The following is a 22,984-nucleotide window of genomic DNA, read 5'->3' on the forward strand; positions in this document are numbered from 1 at the left end:
AAAGTATCCCTTGCAGCAGTGAAAATGAATAGTACCCCCCTGGGGGATCTGAGGTCAAAGCCTGAAGCTGCCTCTGCAAGCTGGAATTTTCTTTGAAATGTCCTATTTTATCTTAAACATTCATGAGAACTTTGCATCTTACAAAACAGGAAAGTCCATGTTTGTTTTAAAACGAATGTTCCCGCAATAGTAAAACTACCTTGCTTTCCCACAAATCACCACGGGCATCCAGCACTCCAGGAAATGTATGCAGCTTTACATATATCCTGACACTTGCTCACAACCCCAGGGATCACCCACCCCAGTTTGAGAAGCTTGGGTGATGAGCATCTACATAGCCTTCCAGTGGGAAACACTATAACTATTTAAGATTTTAACATTTAAGAGATGTCTAAATCTGCCAAGAGACACATAGACTGTCTGAGGGTCCAGTCAGGCAAAGGCACAGAAAGTCACAGAACACTGGAAATGGAAGAAACCACAGTGAGAGGGCAGCCCCCCAAAAGCGCGGCATCCCTCCACGACACTCCTGATATGCAAACACACTCAAGTCGAGAAATCTGCTTTCTCATGGGGTAAACCACTTGCACGTTTGAATACTTCTTTAGGGGAGAACTACTCTGAAGCCACTCAAACACTCCTCACAGTGCCATCTACACACAGGCTCTACTGCTCCCTGGAACACCACGGGAGTCCCATGAGAGTGGAGATTAAGAGCATGGCTCAGGTTAAGGTTCTGACTTTATCACCTATAAACTGTGTGGGATCTTGGGTCAGTTAACCGGATGTGCCTCAGCTCGAACATGGGGGTAATGAACAATGGTACCTGCTTCACAGGATCGCTGTGAAGACGGGAAGGGGCCTAAGTCAGGTGAAACACGGCACGTAAGGAAGGTCCCACTGACCATTAGCTATTATGATTACCACACAGAACAGGCATAACATTTCCTGGATTACAGACCTCGAATTTAAAAATAAATAGATGGGAGATTCTCCTTAGTCTAATCTTCTCTTGGCAAAATATCTTTATTCCTTTAAATATTCCCTCTGGCATAGTTCCAAACGTTTCTATATGCTGGAAACGCTCTTTTGAACACATTTGAGTCTGTCAGCGTCCTACTTAAAATGTGTAACCAGAATCGACTTATTCTCTCCCCGACCTGATATATAAACGATATCCTGGAGACAGTGCCTTTTCCCTCCACTATCCCATCATCCCAGGGGTTCCATGCTGTCTTCCTTGCCGCCCCCGCCTTACATCTCTCACACCCCTCAGACCCCAGCCAAATATGTTCTGCAGATCATTTTCTAAACCAAAGCATGGCATTTTATATTCAACCCCAATAAACTTAATCTCCTTAATTTCAGCCGTTTAAAGCTTCAGAAAACTGATTTTCATATTTTCCATGTTAACTACTCCACTGAATTCTAAGCAAGCAGGAAACTTTACTTCTGTATCATCATCCAGTGACTCACATAATTAGAAATCTTACTCCAGGTTGACACTAGTCATTCAAGAGATGGCCCTTTAAACTGTCACTTAACCACATAAACGTACCAATACTAAACCGTATTTTCTTACATTTCCTTCATGAAGGACTTTGTCAGGTGGCTCAGTGAAGTCCAGATATATTACATCTACTCTCCTTTCCTTATCGCTCACGCTGTTCAAAGAAAATGAGCTTAGTTTAATCGGCTTCGTTTTTAGTGAACGCATGGGGCTTGCAGGGACCACTATCATAAGCCTATCCTTTCTCAGGATAAACTTTCACAGTAAGAAAAACCTGAACAATCTGGAGTGATCAGGCAGAGAATACTGTTCCAGTTAACAGAACTGTCTGCTGAAAAAAAAGTTTAAAAGTTTGTGTATTATCATGTCGATAAATATTTTCCTACCATCGACTAACTCATATTCCCGCCCTTATCGTTCCTTTGTGTGTTACTGCCTGGGGTCACCATTCTCATCATCCTACTGAACAGGCCCACAAGACACAGGAAGGGGAAAAATGGGTGAGAGTTCCTTGGATGGGTTTTTTTTCAATTCCTATTATACATTTATACCATTTATCTTTTTCATAAAAATGAAATACAAATAAAAATGAAGTGCAATAATGTATGGTTTCTATTAATAGTATCAATTCTTCAAAAATTTAATTGTCCTTATTAAGTATTTTTTGACTGAGACTACAAAAGACAAGAAAGTTTGGTAGATTTTTAAATCTATTATTCTGAGAAATGCCTTTGAAGCTTAACAGTCTTTCAGATGAATTTATATGAATGTATTTTTACACTAAAAAAGTGACTGTCACGGAAACAACGGAAGTGCCCTTCGATGGATGACTGGATAAAGAAGCTGTGCTATGTTTATACGATGGACTATTACTCAGCTATAAGAAAAGATGAAATACGCCATTTGCAACAACATGGTTGGATATTGAGGTTATTATGCTAAGTGAAATAAGTCAGAAAAAGTTGAGAACCATATGGTTTCACTTATACTTGGGATATAAAACTCAAAGCAACAAACAAACAAGACAAACAGACACTCAGGGACACGGACAACAGTTTCATGGTTACCAGATGGAAGGGAGAGAGAGGAGGAAGTAGATAAGGTTAAAGGGGGTCAAGTTTATGGTGACAGAAGGAAATTTAACTTCGGGTGGTGAACACGCAATGCAATAGATGACACTGAACTGTACACTTGAAACCTATATAATTTCATTAACCAATGTCACCCAATAAATTTAATAAAATAATAAAGTTTAAAAATTAAATAAAATTAAAAAATACATAAAAGCAAACAAAACTAACGAGGGAAAAAAGTGACTGTAACATTAAAAAGAAGAATGTCACAATATGGAAAATGGGGGGGGGTGTACAAAAAGAATCAACCATGACTCCATCATCTAATAATTAACATCATTGTTTAAATATTTTCAAGGTTAAGAATAATTGGGCCTGAGGGTGTAAACAATTTTTATGACTCTCGGTAGCTACTACCAATGCCCTTCCCCAAAAGGCTACATTAATTTATAATGCCACTAGCAATCTACAAAAATACCAATTTTACTAAACTTTTGCCAATTTTAAATTGTACACTGTCCATTCTAATTTGAATTTTATTGACACCAAGGCTGAAGATGTTTCTACATTGTTGTTTACTCAATTCATTTATGTTTCTCTTCTTCAAAGGACAGTCCAGATGATGAAAATAATAAAGAGGGGCCAATTTTCCAACTTTTGTCTTTCTTTGTAATTATTTTGCCTTTACGCCACCCTTGTGAAAAAAACTCAGGTATTTATACTAACATTTTAAGATTAAAACAACAGCAAAACAACAAAAACCGTAAGGTCACATGTCAGATCAGACTTCCTTTTAATGGAACTCAGGTGAGCCACTAACTGCTATCACTTAGAGGGAATAAAATTCAGTAATCAATAGGTTAATTAGTTTTTGACGTAGGTCCCTCTTGATAAAGGATTAAAAATAATGAAAAAAAATGCAAGTCTACAGAATAATGGTTCAAATATTGTCTTTAGAAATATCTTCCTAATTGATCGCCTAAGCTAATTAACATTTTTCCAGCTCTTAAGGAAACAAGAAAGTAAACAAACAAGTTAAAATTAATAGCCACCTTAAATATTCCAAGAATCACAGGATAGAACCTTTTTACTAATACGTAAGGGGCAGAGCACGGAGAACAAAACCGCAAGTCCCCGCCCGGGGGTCGCCTGGCCCGGGGGTCGCCTGGCCCGACACCCCGCCTCGCCCCCACCACCGTCTCCTAAGCTGGGGCCCTCCGCGCTCCACTCCCGCGCAGCCGGCCTTTCGCTTTGGTTCTTAAACACTCCCACCTTGCTGCATCTCAGGATGGCCGAATGTTTTCTGCCAATTACAAGACTACTTACTCTCTAATGAGATGTGCTCTTCTCCCAGCCTAGACTACGACTTCTCCAGAGGCCTCATGGCCGGCCGGTCCCCGGTTTTCAGGATTCTCGGCACAGCAGTCCCAGCTTCCAGGGGTCCCCTGACCACTTCTCAGTGCTGTAATCCCTTCCCACCCTCCACCCGCAAGGCCTATCTACGAGGGTCTTTTCTTTTTTGCAAATCGCTCTCTGAACTGATTTCATTTTTTATTTCAGGGCTGGCCGTCCACCGAACTGTGACTCCTTGAGAAAAGGAACCTTGTTGGTCCCGCTTACTGCTCCGCCACAGTGTCGCTAACAGTAAGTACCCGGCCCACAGCAGGTACCCCGAACTATTCTTAGAGAAATGAAGACGTCAGACTGGTGCTCTGACAGGTAGGTAGAACTCAAGAATCACGATAAATGTCTCAATTAAACATTCAAATTGACAAACGGTCAGAATACACTTCAGTGGGGAATTAAAATTCTGTTTCTGGATTTTACTGAAACAAATATTATTTTAAATACTTCAAATATATTGGTAATAACGTTCTTAGCAATATTTTCATTGTGCAGAGATTTTGTGATATAAAGATATTTAAAAGAGATTATATACACATTAAGAAATTAAATGGCATCATCAAAGGGAAAGACCAACCTGCTGTTCATATCGTTGTTTGACGTCCTCCAGCTGCCATACGAACTCCTTCGACTGTTTCTCACGAAGAGACTTGGATCTAGTTAGATCTGCTTCCACTCTTTCCATCTATAAAATTTTAAAAATCAAATATTAAATTCTTTAAACAAAAAAATTCCCACATTTTTGTTATTTGTCCATTCACTAAAATGACAAATTTCAAACCCCTCATCGATCATAAAAATAAATTTAAAGATGATAAAATAAGATACTTCAGTCTATTTTGGTATATTTTAATAATTTAAGTCAGGGAAATTAAAAATTAGTCTATAATTGACTAAATTCTAATTTTATAAAAACACTAAGGGAACTATAATTTTGAATATTCAAAAAGGTTTTATTAGGGCCTTGATATGTGCTGAATGGGAGAAAATATTTGCAAACCATATATCCCATAAGGGACTTGTATCTAGAATACATGAAGAACTCTTACAACTCAATACTAAATGAGCAATTAAACCCAATTTTTAAAAGGGCAAATGAAATGAGAAGACATTTCTCCAAAGATACACAAATGACCGAGTATAGAAAAACATGCTTACCATCACTGTTATTAGGCAATTTCAAGTTAAAACAATGGCACACCACTTCACCCCCACTAGGATGGCTACAGTCGAAAAAGACATAATGACAAGTGTTGACAAGGATGTGAAGAAGTTGGAACTGTCACACACTGCTGGTGGGATGCAAAATGGGGCAGTTGCTTTGGGAGAAAATTTGGCAGCTCCTCAAAAGGTTAGACAGAGTGTTACCATTTGAACCAGGAATTCCACTCCTCGATATGAAATGAAAATAAACATACACCCACACAAAACTTACATCGAATCTTCATAGCAGCATTATCCATAATTGAAAAAAAGAGGAAACAATCCAAATGTCTATCAATTAATAAATGAATAGACAGAGACAGAATATAGCATAACCATACAATCATTCAGCCATAGAAAGGAATGAAGCATTGTTACATGCTACGACATGGATGAACCTTGAAAACATGCTAAGTCTTTTTGACCACGCATTGTATGAGTCCATTTATATTAAATTTCTGGAATAGGCAAATCCATAGAAACAAAAAGGTTAGTGTCTAGGGTGAAAGGAGGTGGGGGTGGGTGTGACTCCTTAAAGGTATGACATTTCTTTTGGGGGTGATAAAATCTTCTATAATTGTGGTGATGGTTGCATAACTCCGTGCATACATTAAAGCCACTGAATTGTTCACGTGCAGTGAGTAAACTGTTATATCTCAATAAAGCTGTTACAAAAAGTAAAAGTCAAAGGCTCTACCACGTCCTATGAGGCCCCACACGATCCAAGCCCAGTTATCAGCTCATCTCTACTGCTCTGAACCTCCACCACCACTAGCACTCCAGCCCACTTGCTAAGCCTAAAACGTGCCAGAAATGCTGTAATCTTGGGGTCTAGAAGCTTCCCCCAGATATTCACAGGGCTTCTTTCTCGAAGTCTTAAAGTTGGGCTTAAGTGTCACGTAGTATTGCGACCTCCCTGCCCACTCTGTTTTACATCGCAGCCCAACCCCAGCCCTCCCGGTCGCCCATCCCTTGGCTCTGCTGCTCCTTTTACCACAGGACACATCACCCCCAGGTCACCGCACAAGTAACTTGCTCTTTAGCGGTGTTTTTACGGGAATGTACCACGTTCGCTCATGTACCCCAACCATTTAGCACACTGCCTAGCACATGTAGACTCAATAAAAACTAATCGAATGAAAATTTTTTAAAAAAGACAGTGCACCCAACTTGGTTTGAAATTTACTGAATGAAAAGCTTTCAACATTTCATAGTTCCAGATTCTTTGTTACAAAATAATATTGAATCTAATGTTTTCTATCACTTAGAAAATTAGTATTGTATTAGTATTAGTACTGAAAATTAGTATCACTTAGAAAATTTGTTATTGTCCTTGCTCCTCTTATCATGTGACATGCTCTTTTGATGCGACAGGGAGAGATATTCTTACATATAATAATGAAAAAGTACTCCATATGAGTAACATGAGAATGGCACCTTTTATTCAAAGATGTGTGGTACTTCATTTGGCTTTTTACTCCTGGCTTAATTCTGGGAAATAATTTTTTTCTGAGGCAACTGTCAGTTAATGTGACAATCATTCCATCCCTGGCTACTTTTTATTACTTATTATTCTGCTTCACTGATATGTTGAGATAGTCCTTTTCAACTTGTATACTATACTCTCTTTTGGGTTACCTTTTGTTAAGTGCTAAGATTAGATAAAAGATGAATTATAAAGGAAATGAACCATGAAAATGCTTCCTTCACAATTTCCATGTTGCATTTTAAAATACCCCGCAAATACATTTATTCGGCATGATTAAACTTTAAGTTTCTAGGAGTAACGATGTCCAGTGGAAAGCAGCCAGTTTCAATGGATAAGAACAAAATGCATATCACCCCCCACTACCACCACCTAACAATACCTTTCAGTTTCTGACTTTTACATTGAAGTATCTAGAATATGGCATTATATTTAGCACCAAAGTATTTCTTTGTAAATACCAAGGATCACAACCCCGATGAGTCATCAGCTTCCAAATTCAATGATCAGGGCTCTAAGATTACTGATCCCTAGGTCATCAGCACTGTAGTCAAGAATAAATTTACTAAGAAATCATTTAAGGAAGCACAGTCAAGCCTACTGTGTTTTCTTTGGTCTCTAACTCGATGTGGGTTTCAAGGCTCTTTCTCCTTCAATGCTTCTCGCATTAAACCTCAAGCAGAAGACTCCTTATTTGTTCTCGGCAATCGACACTCCCTCTACTCCATTATCTTTGGCATTTCCAAGACAGGTTGGCTGTTCTCGATTCTTTAGCCTTCTGCTCTTCACGCTACCGAGAAAGCCCCATCGTGTTTTCCTTGTTCGCACTGTCAATCTTCAAGGCTGACTCAAGTCTCCTCCCCTTTCTGAGGTGTTCTTTAAACCCATCAACTGACATAAATGTCCTCCTCTCTACACTCCACGACTTGACATCTTTATTTTTCTAGCACATTTTTTTCTCTATAGTATGGAAGTGTTTCAAATATTTGCACTTTATCTAGATGATGAGCTCCCAAATAAAAGGAACTATAACATAATTCTTTCTTTTGTATCTTAATTACTAATTAATTGTCTGAGTATGCAGGATAAATATGTAGTCAATTCTTAAAGCACTGAATGAAGATAAACCAAGGAAGGAAGACCTGGTTTGCTTAGTAGTTTTAAGAGAGATCTTCATATGAAACTGATTTTTGGTTCTTATTTTACTTAAGCACTGATTGAATGTTAAAAATAAATAATATTTAAATATTTCCAATATTAAAACATTTAAAATAAAAATTAAGAGCTTTATATATTCAGTGTATAAAAACAGAATATCATCTATCAAAAAATAGAATTATCTTCTACAATCAAAATAAAAAACAAATTAAAGAAGACCTTTTATACTTAAACATTAAGAAAAATAAGTAAATAACTGGTATTATAAGACAATGAAATACATATTATTTTAGATTATACTGACAGAAAACGCGAGACCCCATTCCATTCTTCTTCCACAACTTAACGACAAAAAAAATCGAAAACCAAGTCTTGTTAAATACTTGGTTTGTATAGAAACGCTGAGTTCTCAGTTGCCATAGATACAAAAGATTCTGCTTCATCACACATCATTCCATATTCCATTCAACTTCAAATTCTTTTTTTAATCCTCCTTCACTGTATAACTCTGGCTTCCAAAAAACCTAAGAGTAAAACTTGGTGGTCAAATTAGAAGCAGAAAAGGGTTTGGCTGTATTTCTGCAAATGGTTAGTGTTTAAAGCAGTAATAAAGAGAGGTAAAAAAGGCTGCTGAATTTCCCTTCTATGGTGCCTCAGGCAATACTTTAGCTACACGTAAGAGAAAACCCAAGTGTCCCTAGCTTAAACAACACAGGCCCTTTATGTTTTTCCTCATGTAACAAAAAATTCAGAAATAGGCTGCTACATTGACAGTTCAAAGATGTCAGGGTTAAGGTCTCTGCAATTCAACCTTCCCATAATGGTTGCAAAATGGCTTCTGCAACTCTGAACATCTGGGAAGGAAAGGGCAAAGGGTAAAGAGTAAGGGGATAAGGGCCAAGGGTCCATATTAGCTTAGTCAAATACCCTTTCAAGAGGCTTTCCTGCAAGTTCCTGTCAACAGCAAATTAATGATGCTGTTTGCATCTCATTCACTGGAACTACACTAAAAGGCGAGCTCCATCTGCAAGGTAAGAGATTGCAGTTTTAAAACTGTGTCTAATGTTGCCCTAAATAAAATCAGGGCTCCATTAGTAAGAAAGGAGGGATGGACAGCAGACCAACATCTGGCAGTCTTTGTCGAATATGGTCATAATAAGTTACTGCTCTTTCTCTAGTAAAGTACTCTTCTGTTATTACACTCTGAGTAATTTGACATGTACAATTCATATTATACAAGTATACGACTGTATCGAAATATACAATTCAAAATATATTTTTGTTGCATTTGATATATATTTAGATAATATAAGAAACTGTCCTTCAAATATTTTCAAATATAGAAAGATAGATATAGATGGATGGATAGATAGGTAGGTAGATTAGAGAGAGAGAGAAAGGGAGAAAAAGAGAGAGAGAGAGAGGATAGAAAGAGGCAGGCAGATATGATTATTTCTGTATCTGGCTAAAGACTAAGAACAAATATCCTTAACGGGGAAAATCAATTAACAAATTAATTGATTATATCTATAGTTATACATTATGTCTATCTTTTGTGAGAGATCATCATTAATTTATATAAGACAGACAATATGTCTGACATCTGTTAAATTCAACAATATTTTGGTTTTTATGCCTTTTCGTTAAAAAATTTTGCCTCAAGTATCAAAATTGCTCTTATGTTTTCTTCTGAACATTTTATTGTTTTACCTATCACTGTATATCCACAACACTAGAATTCATTTTGTGAGTGGGGTAAGATACAGTGCAAGATTCTTTTTTTTTTCCATATGGCTATCCGATTGACACAGCCGCATTTATTAAAATGATCATCTTTTCTCTGCTGCATTGCAATATCTCCTTTGACAGAAATCTGATCGATCATATACGTGTGTCTATTTTGGTCTCTTTCTTCTGTAATACTGGTCACCCTTGTGCCAAAACCACACCATATTAATTACTATAGCTTAATGTTAGTCTCAGTATGTGGTAATATATATTCTGCAGTCGTGTTCTTCTCCCAGATTGCCATAGCTATTCTTAGCCCTTTGTATTTTCTTATACGTTTTAGAATCAGCTTGTCAGTTTCCCTCACTCCCTCTCAAAGAGCACTGTTAACTTTTTGATTTTTAGAACTGTGCTGACTCTATAGATTAATTTGGGGAGTGACATTTTTATAATCTACACACATGATAATTCTCTCCATTTATTTAGGCATTCTTTGGTTTCTCTCAATAATATTTTTTAGTTTTCAAAACAGAGGCCTTACACATTGTGTTAGATTTATTCTTAGTTAAGCGAAGCTTTCTGGTACTATGACATCTTTTTCAAAGTTTATTTTTATGTGCTAATTGCTGATATATAGAAAGAAAATGAATTGTATATCAGATCTAATGTTTAGTGACCTTGCTAAATTCATTACCAATAACATTTTAACAAGTAAACATTTGAGAAATTCATAGTTACACAAAGAAGCCATAATTGCAAACAAATGTATAACTCACTGGGATACCTCAGATGTCCCTCCTCTGTGTTCTCTTAATGACCTATTTATTCTACTAGTTATACCACATATTACAATTACACACTTTTATGCATTGGTCTATCAGACAAGCCGCAAACACGCCTTAATCTCTAAATTCCCAAATCTTCAGCATGGCTGGTATAGAGCACATATTCATTAATTTTTTATAAATGAACAGAATAAGAAGTCAAGTCTGTTAAATCCTTGGCCAGTAATTAAAAACAATTGAGGTATTAAAAAATAATAACATTACTATTTTCACAACTGATAACTTCAAATCAGCAAAATATAGAAAGAATGACATTTTCTAGTCCGATGTTCTCATAGATCTTTTCTTTTTGGCTTATTTTCCTTCTGCAAAAGAGATTAGTCACTGATAAATATTATTAGGAAAAAAATTTCACTTACTACTCTATTAAGCATTTAAGGATAAAAGTTAAGAGTTAATTATTTGGGGCTTTTTACAGGTTTCTTTGTTTAATTTTGTTTTTCAAAGTCACATACTTACACATATTCTTTGGATGTTCTCATTTGGAACTGATTATCACAACAGCCTCTATTGAAACATTTAAATATAATTCTGGAATTTTACCTCTGCTATTTAATCTCAATTAAAGACAAAATTCCAAATGTTAAAAGGGTAGAGAGATTTCTCCATTATCATCAAAAACTAATTGAGAGAAAACGCTTCTATTTGTATTAAATCTTTTATTACCTTAAAACTGGCCTAAAAAAAACCACTGAAAATTACATGAGCCGGCATGACCCTTAAGGGACAAGAGGACAAAGGTGTAAGCCACAGTGAATAGTTTACATGATTCTTTCCTTCTTTAAGTCTGCTTGTTATCCATTTACACTTAATGGCACAAATATATCCAGATGGCATTCTTCTTTTCTTGTAACTTGAGAATTTTTTTATTAATTCAACAGCAATCACAAGATGATGAACTAAACATACAATCTCTAAGAATGTAAGAAACTGCTAACCAGTTTCAAGTGTCCTAAGAGCCAGAAGAAACCTCACCAGTCAAGAGCAATGGTTTAGGATTTTGTTTTCATGGCAAGCCAGTGGGTTTTCCAAGGATAATGCTAATGTCATGTAGCTGATGATTGCAAAGAAAAAGGAACAGAATTTAAAGCCAGATATATAGCAGCAAATGCCATTTAATGAGGATGTATTTTCAAGAAGAGAAAAATTAACTACAAAAGTCAAATGACTAGTGGAGTCCCCAGGAGAAACAAGTTAGCTGACATGCATGCAGTCAGTTTACAAGATTAAAAAATTTCACTTTAGAATTGCTGCCAATACTTCAAAAAACATAGCTGTCTTTTTCAGTCATTTGTTTGCTTCACAGAGAATATGCAAATACAAAACACCATTCCTTTAAAAAATATGATTACATACATATATACGGAAATAATTCTACAGAGTATTAAATTTTCATAATTAAAATATGTATAATTTATACAACTAATTGCTGACAGCTAACACTTATAGTGGATTTCACCATTAGAGTAAAAATTAGGTTATTTAAGCAATCTTAAACGAGGTAAAAGTTCTTCAAAGTGAAAGAAACAGTGTGAAGCAATGTTTTTAAAGTTTAAGTCTGTTCCATTTTCTCTCATGGGCCTCGTTTTTGAAGTAGCAATTCACTTTCAAAAACAAACTCAAAGCTTTTATTTTTTAATTCAAATCCCATTGTTTGCTGTCTGCAGCAGTTTCCAAATGGAAAAAGATGCCCTAAGCATTGCTGGCTTTTACACAGAAGATTTTAGGAAGAAGAGGAAAGAGCAGTTCAAAGCAACAACAGAAAAGGACAACTGTTAATAATATAGAAAATGGAAAAAGCTGAAAACATTATGATTCTCTAAATAATCAATCTGCTGATTGATTTTCTTCTAGAATTTAAGTTATATCACTTTTTAATCAACTGATAATCTGCAATGAAGGGCTTCTAATTTACCATGTTTTGACATACATATTTTATTCAATGTTAGTTAAAATTTGCCCAGTAAGAATTATTTGATTTATGAGTGAGCTAGCTTAACTATAAGAAGTCCACTGTAAATGGGGTTACTTATTATTATGCTCACACAAAAAGTATTTTTCCTATTTCACAAACTCAATCGCACTTGTAAAACTATTTATGACTGAAACCACTGAAGAACATTTCTTCATCAAGAGACAATCAAAAGGTTTTCCCACCCATCGGTGGCCATCACTAATACTTGTCAAGGAGTCTGCATCCAGCCTCACTGCACAGATCAGGCCTGGTGAGGGCTGCTCACAATGACAGGACACAGGCGTAGGGTTTGTGGGGTGACAAAGGGGAACCCTAGAGGCACGCACCAAGGAAGGTTTTTCACTGGATCATTTAACCGGTCCATAGAGACATGACACCTAGAGCCCTAGAATACCTAAAATACATGAACCCTTAAAGTCAAGAAGTAGAGGACTCAAGCGTGTCTGGCAGGGCTCCCACTGGAAGGAGAAGGAAGATGAAGACAGACCAGGAACCGGGCACAGTACAGAACAGGCAAAGCCATGCGGGTGGCCCAATTAAAGGGCCGTTCCAGAATCACTTCCACAAACACTATCTTCCCTCCCTGTTTTCTGGCAGTCCCATTTTGTGGCCAACACGGTTCTTAAGTTGATAGTTTCTAACATGACATTATTTACAGGGCTTTCAGCTCTGCAATTCTGAGACTTCTCTGTTATCTTAAATTTTTCTTATAATTTGTGCATTCTCTCCAACTCTTCTGATGTATATTTTGTAATTTTTCACTATTAATAAATAACATTACAATAAACATCCTCGAACATACATCTTCCACACTCAGTACTCGTGACAAATAAAGTCCCACAAGCAGAATCGGTAAACGATAAGACAATGTTAAACTAACCCTTTATAAAAGTTATATAACCACACTTCCGCCACAAAAATATGTCATTGCCTGTTTCCTTAGGCCTTCATGGATTTCTACGTACTTAGTAGTTGGAAAATAGTTTGTTGCTATTTACTTTTATAAAATTTACTGGTGAAAATAAACATTTCTTATTGTCAATTTCTACAGAAAAGGGTATTGGCCTTTTGACAGTGATTGCATTGAATTTATACATCAGTTTGTGGAGAATGCCATCGGATAATACTGTTTTTCAACCCATGAACATAGAATAGCTCACATTTACTTAGATTTTTAAAAATTCTCTCAGCAATATTTGTAAATATTTTATTCTTTCTGATGCTATTGTGAATTAAATTGTTTTCTTAATTTCATTTTCAGATTATTTCATTGCTAATATAGAGAAGTATGACTGAATTTTGCATGTTAACCTTGTATTCTGCAAATCTGTTTAAATCATTAATTAGTTTTGGTATTTCTTTTATGGATTTTGACCATACAGGATCATGTCATCAGAAGACATTTGTACTTTTTCCTTTCCAGTCTTTTTTTGGGGGGCCTTAGTGCGCTGGCTAGAATCTCGAATCGATACTGGAGGTGGCAGACACACACACCTTATTCTTGTTCTTAGGAGAAAAAACATTAAGTCTTTCAACTTTAATTATATTAGCTGTAGGGTTTTTACTGATGTCTTTATTAGCTAATGTTGCGTAAGTTCACTTTTAGTCCTAATTTACCAAGTTTTTTTTAAATCATAATGATGTTGAACTTTTTCAAATGCTTCTTTTGTCTCTAGTGAAATGATCATGTGGGTTTTGTCCTTCACTCTGTTAATATGGTGTCAATTGATTTTCAAATGTTAAAACCACCTAGGATTCCTGGGATAAACCCTACTTGGTTACGGTGCATGATCATTTTTATATGATACTGAATTCAGTTTACTAAAATATCATTATGAGTTTTGTCTCTACATGACAGATGTTACTCTGTTTTCTTGCAGTGTCTGTGGCCTTAATATTGGAGTAATACTGGCCTTACTGAATGAACGGGAAAGTGTTCATTCCCCCTAAGTTTCTGAAAGTTTTCAAAATATTAAAATTAATTTTTCTTTAATAATTGATGCAACTTACCAGTAAAACCATCTGATTCTAGGCGTTTCTTTGTGGGGAAATTTTAATTGCTAATTAAATATCCTTATTGATCATAGGGCAATTCAGATTTTTTTTACCTCTTCTTGAGACAGCTTTAGTAATCTGCATCTTTCTAGGAATCTGTCTATTTCATATAAGTTGTGTAATTTGTTGGCATAAAGTTTTTAAAATACCACTTTATGATTCTTCCATTTTCTTTAGGATCAATAGTGGTGCCCTCTCTTCCTAACTTTGGAATGAAAGTTAAGCTAAAGATGTGTCAATTTTGCGTATCTTTTCATAAAACCAATTTTTGGCTTCAGTGATTTTCTCTATTTTCTCTATTTTTGTTTTTACTTCTTTGCTTTCTGTCAACATATAAAAATACTATTTCCTTTCTTCTGTTTGCTTTTCTTTTTCCAGTTTCTTAAGATGAAGTCTAGGTTACTGATTTGAGAACTTTTTGGATATAGATATTTAAAGCTATAAATGTTTCTCTAAGTACTGCTTTAGCTGCATTCCATAAATGTTGATATGCCATATTTTATGATATGCCATATTCCTTATATCTTCTTTGATCCAAAGAGTTAGTTATACGTGTGTTATTTAATTTCCAAATATGTGGAGACTTCGCAGTTTTCTTATTCTTGTATATTTTTATTCTTGTATATTTTATCCTTGGAGTTAAAGAACACATTTTGTATAGCTTTAATTCTTTTAAAATGTACTGAAAATTCTTTTGTGGCCAAGCATATGATCTGTCCTGGGGACAGAGTGCCTGCAGTCACCGGGTAGAGTGAGTTAAATCACCACCAATGAGACTCACTTCTGAGTGCCACAATACACACAGACCCAAAGCAAGAGAGCAAAGCTCTGGAACTTAACTGGAAGTGGAACCCACCCACAGGAGATAAGATAGGACTCTGGCTCTGCAATGAACAGGTTGATAATCTGTTTACATAAAATTCAACATTACTCAGACAGTACACAACCTACTGTATGTACTCTTGTTTTCAGCTTCTTTCTTTCAGCAGGATTTTGAGACTCATCCATGTTGTGGGTATCAGCAGCTCATTAGTTTTTATCGCTGAGTAGTATTCCATTGCATGTACAGTTGATCCTTGAACAATACAAGTTTGAAGTGTGCAGGTCCACCCGCGTGTGGATTTTTTTTTTTTCAATAAATACCATACTGTTTTCGATCAGTGGTTAGGGGGTCCATGAATGTGGGAAGCCAACTGTATGTATGCACTGATCTAAACCATTTTATATGGGGAAATTGAGCATCTGCGGATTTTGGTATCCGTGAGGAGTCCTGGAACCGATCCTGTGCAGATATGTAGGAACGACTGAGTTTGGGGGAAATCAAAAGTTATAGTGGATTTTTGACTGTGTGAAAGATGGGCACCCCTGACTCATGGGTTGTTCAAGGGTCAATTGTACTACATTTTGATTGTCCTTTCGATTTTTGAGAAAAATTTGATTATTCAAGTTTTGAGCTTTTGTGAATAAAGCTGCTGTCGACATATGTATACAGATCTTTGCCTGGATGTGTCTTCATTCATCTTGGTTAAACACAAAAACAGAATGGCTGACATATGGTCATTGTATGCTTAACTTTTTAAGAAACTGGCAGCCTTCCTACCAGCACTTTATAATAGCTCCATTGCTTCATTAACACTTGGCATTATCAACCAATCTTTACAAATTTAACCATTCTAATGAGCATGTAGTGGCATTTAATTTTGGTTTTAATTTGCATTTCCCTGATGAATCATGATACTGAATATCTTTTCTTATGCTTATTAGTCATTTGTATATCTTCTTCTGTGAGGTGTCCAAATATTTTGCCTATTTTTAACTGGGGCTGTTTGTCTTATTACTGAGTTGTAAGATTGCTTTTATATTTTAAATACAAGTTCTCAGAAATACTTGTGAATCTTTTCTTCCTTTTTTTTTTTTTTTTTTTGGCTTGCCTTGCTTCCTTTTGTTGTTTTCTAATGCTGTCTTTGAAAGAGCAAAAGTTTTTAATTTTGGTGGTCTAATGTAGCAACTTTAATTGAAATTTAATTTCGGGTTTTATTGCCTTGTGGTAAAAAATATGTGTTCTATGTCATGTCAAGTTTTAGAAATACACTGGGTGTTTCCTTATGGTCTGCTAAGTTTTATAACTGTTCCACAGGAGTAGAAATTTAATGTGTTGTATTTTAAGGGTAGAAGATAGAAACATAGCTATTTTATAAAGTGTTATTTAGACCTCCTATTTGTTTAGTCTCCCCCATCTGTCAAAGATGGAGAAAATATTTAAGCACTCCATGGCTTTTTATGTCAATTTCTCCATGTATTCCTAATATCTTTTGATATTTGATTAAGTACTCTTGCCTTTAGCATGCAAAAATATGTCCTTTGTCCAGTTTATTGACGTGGATTGATATTAATTTGTGTAATAATACTACATTCTTTCTTTTCATCTGACTACAAGTGATATATTTTCATCATCTTTTTAATATAATTTTTGTGTAACTTTTAGTTGTGTCTTTTATAAATACCATATATATGGATTTAAGTCAGCTAATTAATACTTTTACTAGAAAAATTTAACCTATTAATATTTGTTATTACAATTATATACTTTGTCTTATTTTGGACATTTTGTTCTGTTTCTGCTTCTGTTCCTTTGGCAATATCTCCTCTAGGCAATATCTCCTCTCAAGTTTTGCTTTATTATCTTTTAAGGATTTTTATGAGAATGTAACATCTTGTTAATTTTATCAATGCCTACATTTATACATTTCACAATTATTTCAACCTGTGTTTCCCTAATTTTAAGAATCTTTTTGAGTCTTCAGCATGTACTCCTCCCACCCTCTCATTATCCAACGACTTCTTGATCTTTGTTAATGTAATCTAGGGATTCAGATTTAAGTTGTTATTAAATTTGAGTTTTCTACTTCTATATCCCCTCTCTTTCAAGAACCAATAAACGTTAGCATCCTATCTTGTAACTAGATTTATAACAGTTAAATTTGTTTCTGCTTTGTTGGATTCCATTGTTCTCAACTCATCTTTTTTAATATGATGGTTTCCCCATGTGTGGGATGTCTTTTGCTTCGTCTCCGGATTGATTGATGCACTCATGTAATTTTTTCCAGAAGACAAATGAGTGGAATACATTATGTGAGCTCTTATTAAGACAATGTTTTCTTGTTGATTTTGCAAGTGAAAAACTCCTTGGTCATACCTTTTCTCCTTCAATACTTTAAAACATTACTCCATTATTTTTCTAATTTTTTTTTTTTACCGGGTTTATCTTGCCTAGACACTTGTAGGATTTTCATTTTATTCTTACCTCTATTTGAGGTCCAATTCTTTTTCCAGAATGTATCAAGGTTTCGTGGCATTCATTTTACTTGACATGTGGCCTTTTTCCTATAGATCATGTCTTCTTATAAAGGTAATTTTTTTCTGAATTTTTTCCCTGAATTATACAGTAGATCATTTTCAGAAGTATGCTTTTCTTTTGTGACTGCTGAATACAAATGCCTTTTTCTTGTCCTATGGAAAGTTTTCACAAGTCTTACTGTTGTTTGCTTGTTTTTTCTCCTTAGTTACCCATGAATTCTGTGATCTGTTAATATTGCATCGTCAGCCCCAAGAGGTACATTTACTGAGCCAAGGGTGCCTATCACAATCTCAGCTTTTCTCAGGAAGTTATACTGTCAGCGTTAGTATTTTGAAACACCTTGTCTTTAGCCTTCTTAACTATATACACAAAGCTTCTTGCCAGGTCCCCTCTTTCAATATTTTCTGTATTCTTTTACTTGTTAAGATGATCAGAGTGTCCTATGCGGCTCCACTGGACATCTGGACCAGACACACATTCTAGGGCCGGGGCTCTGATCACAGTGGGGAGCTGGGAAGAGGTACACATACAAGTGGCAGGGACTGGAAGTCACATTCTGGCACAAGCCCTCGGCAGGAACCTAGCTCTCACCCTAGGCAATGAGTAGAGAAACAAAGAGAATGGTGTCTGAGACCTGCTGTCAGGACCCGAGTTCCCGCAACTCAATGTAAATGGAAATGTGAATCGAGAAAATAACAAGAAAACACAGTTCCAAGATAGTAAACGTGACGGGGCTCAGTCATAAACCTCCCACAGGAAGGTCTCTGAGACCCAGCGTGTTCAAAAGTCTGAGGAGGACAACACCAGCTAAAAACGAAATCTCCAACAGGTACTACAACGTTCTCTGCAATCGAAAAAACCTGAAATAAACTGAATATCCTTGAACAGGGGAGCTGATAAATAAAATAATGGTATATTCATATGATAAAATACATTCAATGTTAAAATGATTGTATTATATCAACATGGACAGGGCACAGATATATAAAATAAAATATAAAAGAGAAAACAAGACTAATAAAATCTGTAGTATTTACCTAACCTTAAAAAAATAGAAGCATAAAAAAACACATATAATATTCACAAACAAGATAGATAGATAGATAGATAGATAGATAGATAGATAGATAGATAGATAGATAGATAGATAGATATGAAAATAAAGTAGACTGAAATAATACACACTAAATTAGTTATAGTGGTTTTCTTCAGAGGTGTAAAGGAGAGAATAAAGAAATTAGGCATGAATAACAAAGCAGGCTTAAACATCATCTGTAAGGTTTTAGTTTAAATAAACAGTGTTAACAATTGTTGATTCTTCATAATGGGTACCTTGGTGTTTGTTCCCTTTATTCTTTTACAAATTTTTTATTTTCTCTTAAAACTGAAAAACACACCATTTAACTTATACAAACACCAGAGACAGTCTCTGCCTTCCTGAACTGCCAGATGAAAATGATTTGCTGTAACTGATCAATAAAACACTGTTTGTGGAAAATGAACAAATACAGACATGGTTAGCGTGAATCCTTGCTCCACAGAACCCGATGGTCATGGAGTTTTTTTACCTGTAGGCTGATCCACACTCCCAAAGTGTTGCTATTTCTACATTTGTAGATGTAACTTTAAAATGATTATGCTGACATTAATTTAAGGATCAATCAAGGACTCCTCAAGGAAGAGAGAGGACCCACCTCCTTGTCTGCACAGCTATAGGCAGTTCTCCACCGCCTTGCTGCACTCGTGGCCACCAGGGAGTTGCTGGTCAGTGTGCACCCAGTGGCCCAGGAGGAGCAAGGAGCAGCCACTGCGAAGATGCACAGCACAGCCTCTTGCCCTTCGCAAGCTCTCAGGGCGCAGGCTGCGCCTGCCTGCTGACCCCTTTCCCCCAGGGCCCTAGTTCTCGGCCTCTAGGGGCCACCTCTTCCTTTGCTGCTCTGGTGGAGGTGGGTGTCCTCCTCCGCCAAGGACAGCATCCTTTTCTCATTCTGAATTCTTGACCCAATTTCGTATGGCTAATTTTAGTAAGGCTTTCTTTAAAAGTAAATACATTTCTGTCATATTTAAGATCAGAATGTACCTTCCTACTGGGAGAGGGACTTTCAAAAAGGACGGTGTGGTGGCCTCCTCACCTGCTCTTTCATCTCGGCATAGACTTTCTCGGAGTTCAGTTCCACCTGCCGCTTAAACTCTTCCAGGGCGGCATCTGCCTGCTGGGCCTGCAACCTCTGAACTTCCGTCACACGAGTTAGCTGCTCCTCTTTCTCCCTAGAAAAGTTCAGAAAAGCTTCGGAGTTAAAATACAAAAGAACTAAGCTTCAATGAAAGAACAATATTTAACCTTCTCTAAAATAAAATTCTGATTTCAACTTTTTGATCTAAATTCTGTAAAACTTCTCTTTAAAAAGCTGACGATGACATAATTTGTCTCAGGAGAAAAGGAGTAGAGACACATACTATGTGGCCTGATGAGGGCACAACCACTTTCAAAGATTTCCCTACAATCAAAACTGCTTAAAACAATGTATCTCCACCAAGTGATGAACAGATAAGCAAAGTGTAGTATATCCACATGATGGAATGTTATTTTGCCATGACAATGAACAAAGTTCAGGTACATCCTATGACATGGATGAACCTCAGAAACATTACACTGAGTGAAAGAAGCCAGTCACAAGAGATCACATATTATATGATTCTATTTATGTGAAATATCCAAAATAAGATAAATCCATAGAGACAGGAAGTAGATTAGTGGTTGCCAAGGGCTGAGGGGAGGGGGAAATGGGAAGTGACTGCTAATTTTTTGTTTTTTCTTTTTTATGATTTTTTTGGTGATGAAAATGTTCTGGAATTAGGGATGGGTGCACATCCTTGTAAATAAACTAAAATCTACTGAATTATACACCTTAAAAAGATGTATTTTATAGTATGTGAATTGTATCTCAATTTTTTAAAAAACTGATATATCAATAGAAATATCCCTAACATGCATCTCTAGCAGAAGTTGAGCTGTCGGGTGACAGGTGCGACAGAGAGACATGACGGCCTGGAGTTATTCTGCTGCCCTGTAGTAGACCTGCCTCAAAGAACTGATAACCATCTCGTTTCTTTATACCTTGAACTAAAATGATATGGTCAAAAGGGTCCAACAAAACAAAAGATGTCTTTACATGTCGATGGGAGAAAACAATAAAGGCTTTAGGTTATAAGTTATTAATGGCTAGTACTGAGTTCTGAGTAGGTACTGGGTACTGTGCAAAATATTTTGTCTTCTCTCATTTATTCTCACAGTAAACTTGTATAAGAGTATTATTATACCCCTACTTTTGCAGAACAGGAAACCAGGGCTTAGAGAATATTTCCAAGGTTCATCTAGTAATGGGTCACACCAGGATCCAGTCCTGGCAATATGCTGCTAGCTATACTGCTCTCTTGATTTTCTAGATGCCATATTCCATAGTCTGAATGTGTCCCCCAAAATGAGATTACTGCTCTTGTAAAAGAAGCTTCAGAGAGATCCTCTGTGCCTTCTACCACATGAGGACACAGCAAGAAGGCACTGGCTATGAACCAGGAAAAGGGCCTGATCAGCACGTGATCATGCCAGTGCTTTGATCTCGAACTTAGCAGCCTCCAGAACTGTGAGAAACACATTTCTGTTGTTTGTAAGCTGCCCCATCTGTAGGATTTTCGTACAGCAACCCAAATAGACAGAGACATTATAAGGAAGAATAACTTGGCTCACCTTCCCAAATGGGAAAGTTTATACATATAGAAAACATCATCACCTTATGAACTATAATCTGAAGAATGCTAAGGAATTTGATTTAACTCATAAATCAAATTTTAGAGAAACATCGTAATGGGGTGAAAAGACATTTCCCAAACAATGATGCCACTGTCCTTTAAGAAGTGGACAAAAAGTAATTTGATCTTTTTGGAGTTACTCAGATCTTAGTTTAAAATCCCCTCTGTGACACTTAGTAATTTCTAGGTTTTCCAGTAGGACATAATGGAATACAAAAATATCAAAATGCCAAACTTTTCTCTCCAAATTGAAAACTTTTCTCAAAGGTTGAATGACAAAAAGACAGATAAGAAAGAGTGTCACTTAGTTTCCACTTCGGCAGGACTCTCCTGTCCCTTGTAACAAAATGTAGCAGTGCATATATAGATTGGAGTCCCCACTCCCAAGTTTGGACACGGAGCATCTACAAATAAGCAGCCCTCTGTACATGGGCTGGAAGAAAGTACCCCGCGTCCATCTTTCCTTTCTTTTTCATTGTTAAGTACCACCTGTGCCTATTTATCTGTCCATACCCACCTACACATCCTTCTAACTAAAGATGACAATAATCCATACAATTCTGTAATAAACTAAGCAGTTTTTGCACTAAAATCCCTTTTCTCCTATGTGTCTGTTTCACAGTCGTAGCCACCATGTTAAGGGCTTACAGAGGGTAATACTCTGCCCCAAAATGCATGTGGCCCATGAGGGCAAAGCCATCCCAGGTCATCCCGCACGCCGGACAGAGCTCGCAGTTACTACATTTTACCGCAATGTGGCACAGGCTTCTGGAACTTTCCAAAAGTTTTTCTTTAAGCTGTCCACTTAATTCACTATCTATCAGGAAACTGAATATACATTGTCCTCCATTTTTCTTACATGCTGTTAAAATAAAACAGCTTTAATGTTAACCGGATGCCAAATTCCAAGGCCTTAATACTAGTGATGTTTTGTTTTGTTTTGTTTTTTGCCACTTTATGTTAATAGTAGTTGATAGACAATGGTGATTAATAAGTGGATGTCACACTGAAGACTGATTCAAGGGACATCACCACATCAAAGACCGAGCACTCTGAGCGCTACAGGGAATTTTAGTTTGCTCCGGCGGCATGTTTACCCTGCTTATCAGATTCTGCTCGAGAAGCAGGAACCCTCAAGTCATATGCTGGGTTTCCCTGAGACAAACACTGGGTATTTTGTTTGAATTCTCCTAGGTTGGAAAATGTGACGGACAGTTGTCACGAATGTGTGATGAACATCTGTTCTGGCGATGGGCTGGTGTGTGGAAAGGACTGACTAGAATTCTCCGGTAGAAGAACTCCGAGGCCAGGCTAAGAGGAAGAGGCCACTGTGCTTGATGAATCAGTAATGTTTCCCTTGCAGGGCTTGGGCCAGGCGG

At 36.6% G+C, this 22,984-nt stretch overlaps 1 protein-coding gene across 13 annotated transcripts in view; it reads right to left on the reverse strand.

The window, feature by feature from the left end:
- CEP112 (centrosomal protein 112) overlaps nucleotides 1-22,984 on the reverse strand; it is a 327,899-nt gene that overhangs the window by 191,078 nt on the left and 113,837 nt on the right. For all 13 annotated transcript variants that reach the window (XM_039859703.1, XM_039859699.1, XM_039859702.1 and 10 more), the window contains 2 exons: nucleotides 19,928-20,063; nucleotides 4,565-4,672 (listed from right to left, as the gene is read on the reverse strand). In XM_039859703.1, the coding sequence (XP_039715637.1) occupies nucleotides 4,565-4,672; nucleotides 19,928-20,063 (244 nt within the window). The remainder of the gene's footprint in view (nucleotides 1-4,564; nucleotides 4,673-19,927; nucleotides 20,064-22,984) is intronic.

This window comes from Pteropus medius, unplaced genomic scaffold, assembly GCF_902729225.1.
Source record: "Pteropus medius unplaced genomic scaffold, Ma_sr-lr_union100, whole genome shotgun sequence".
Lineage (NCBI taxonomy): Eukaryota > Metazoa > Chordata > Mammalia > Chiroptera > Pteropodidae > Pteropus > Pteropus medius.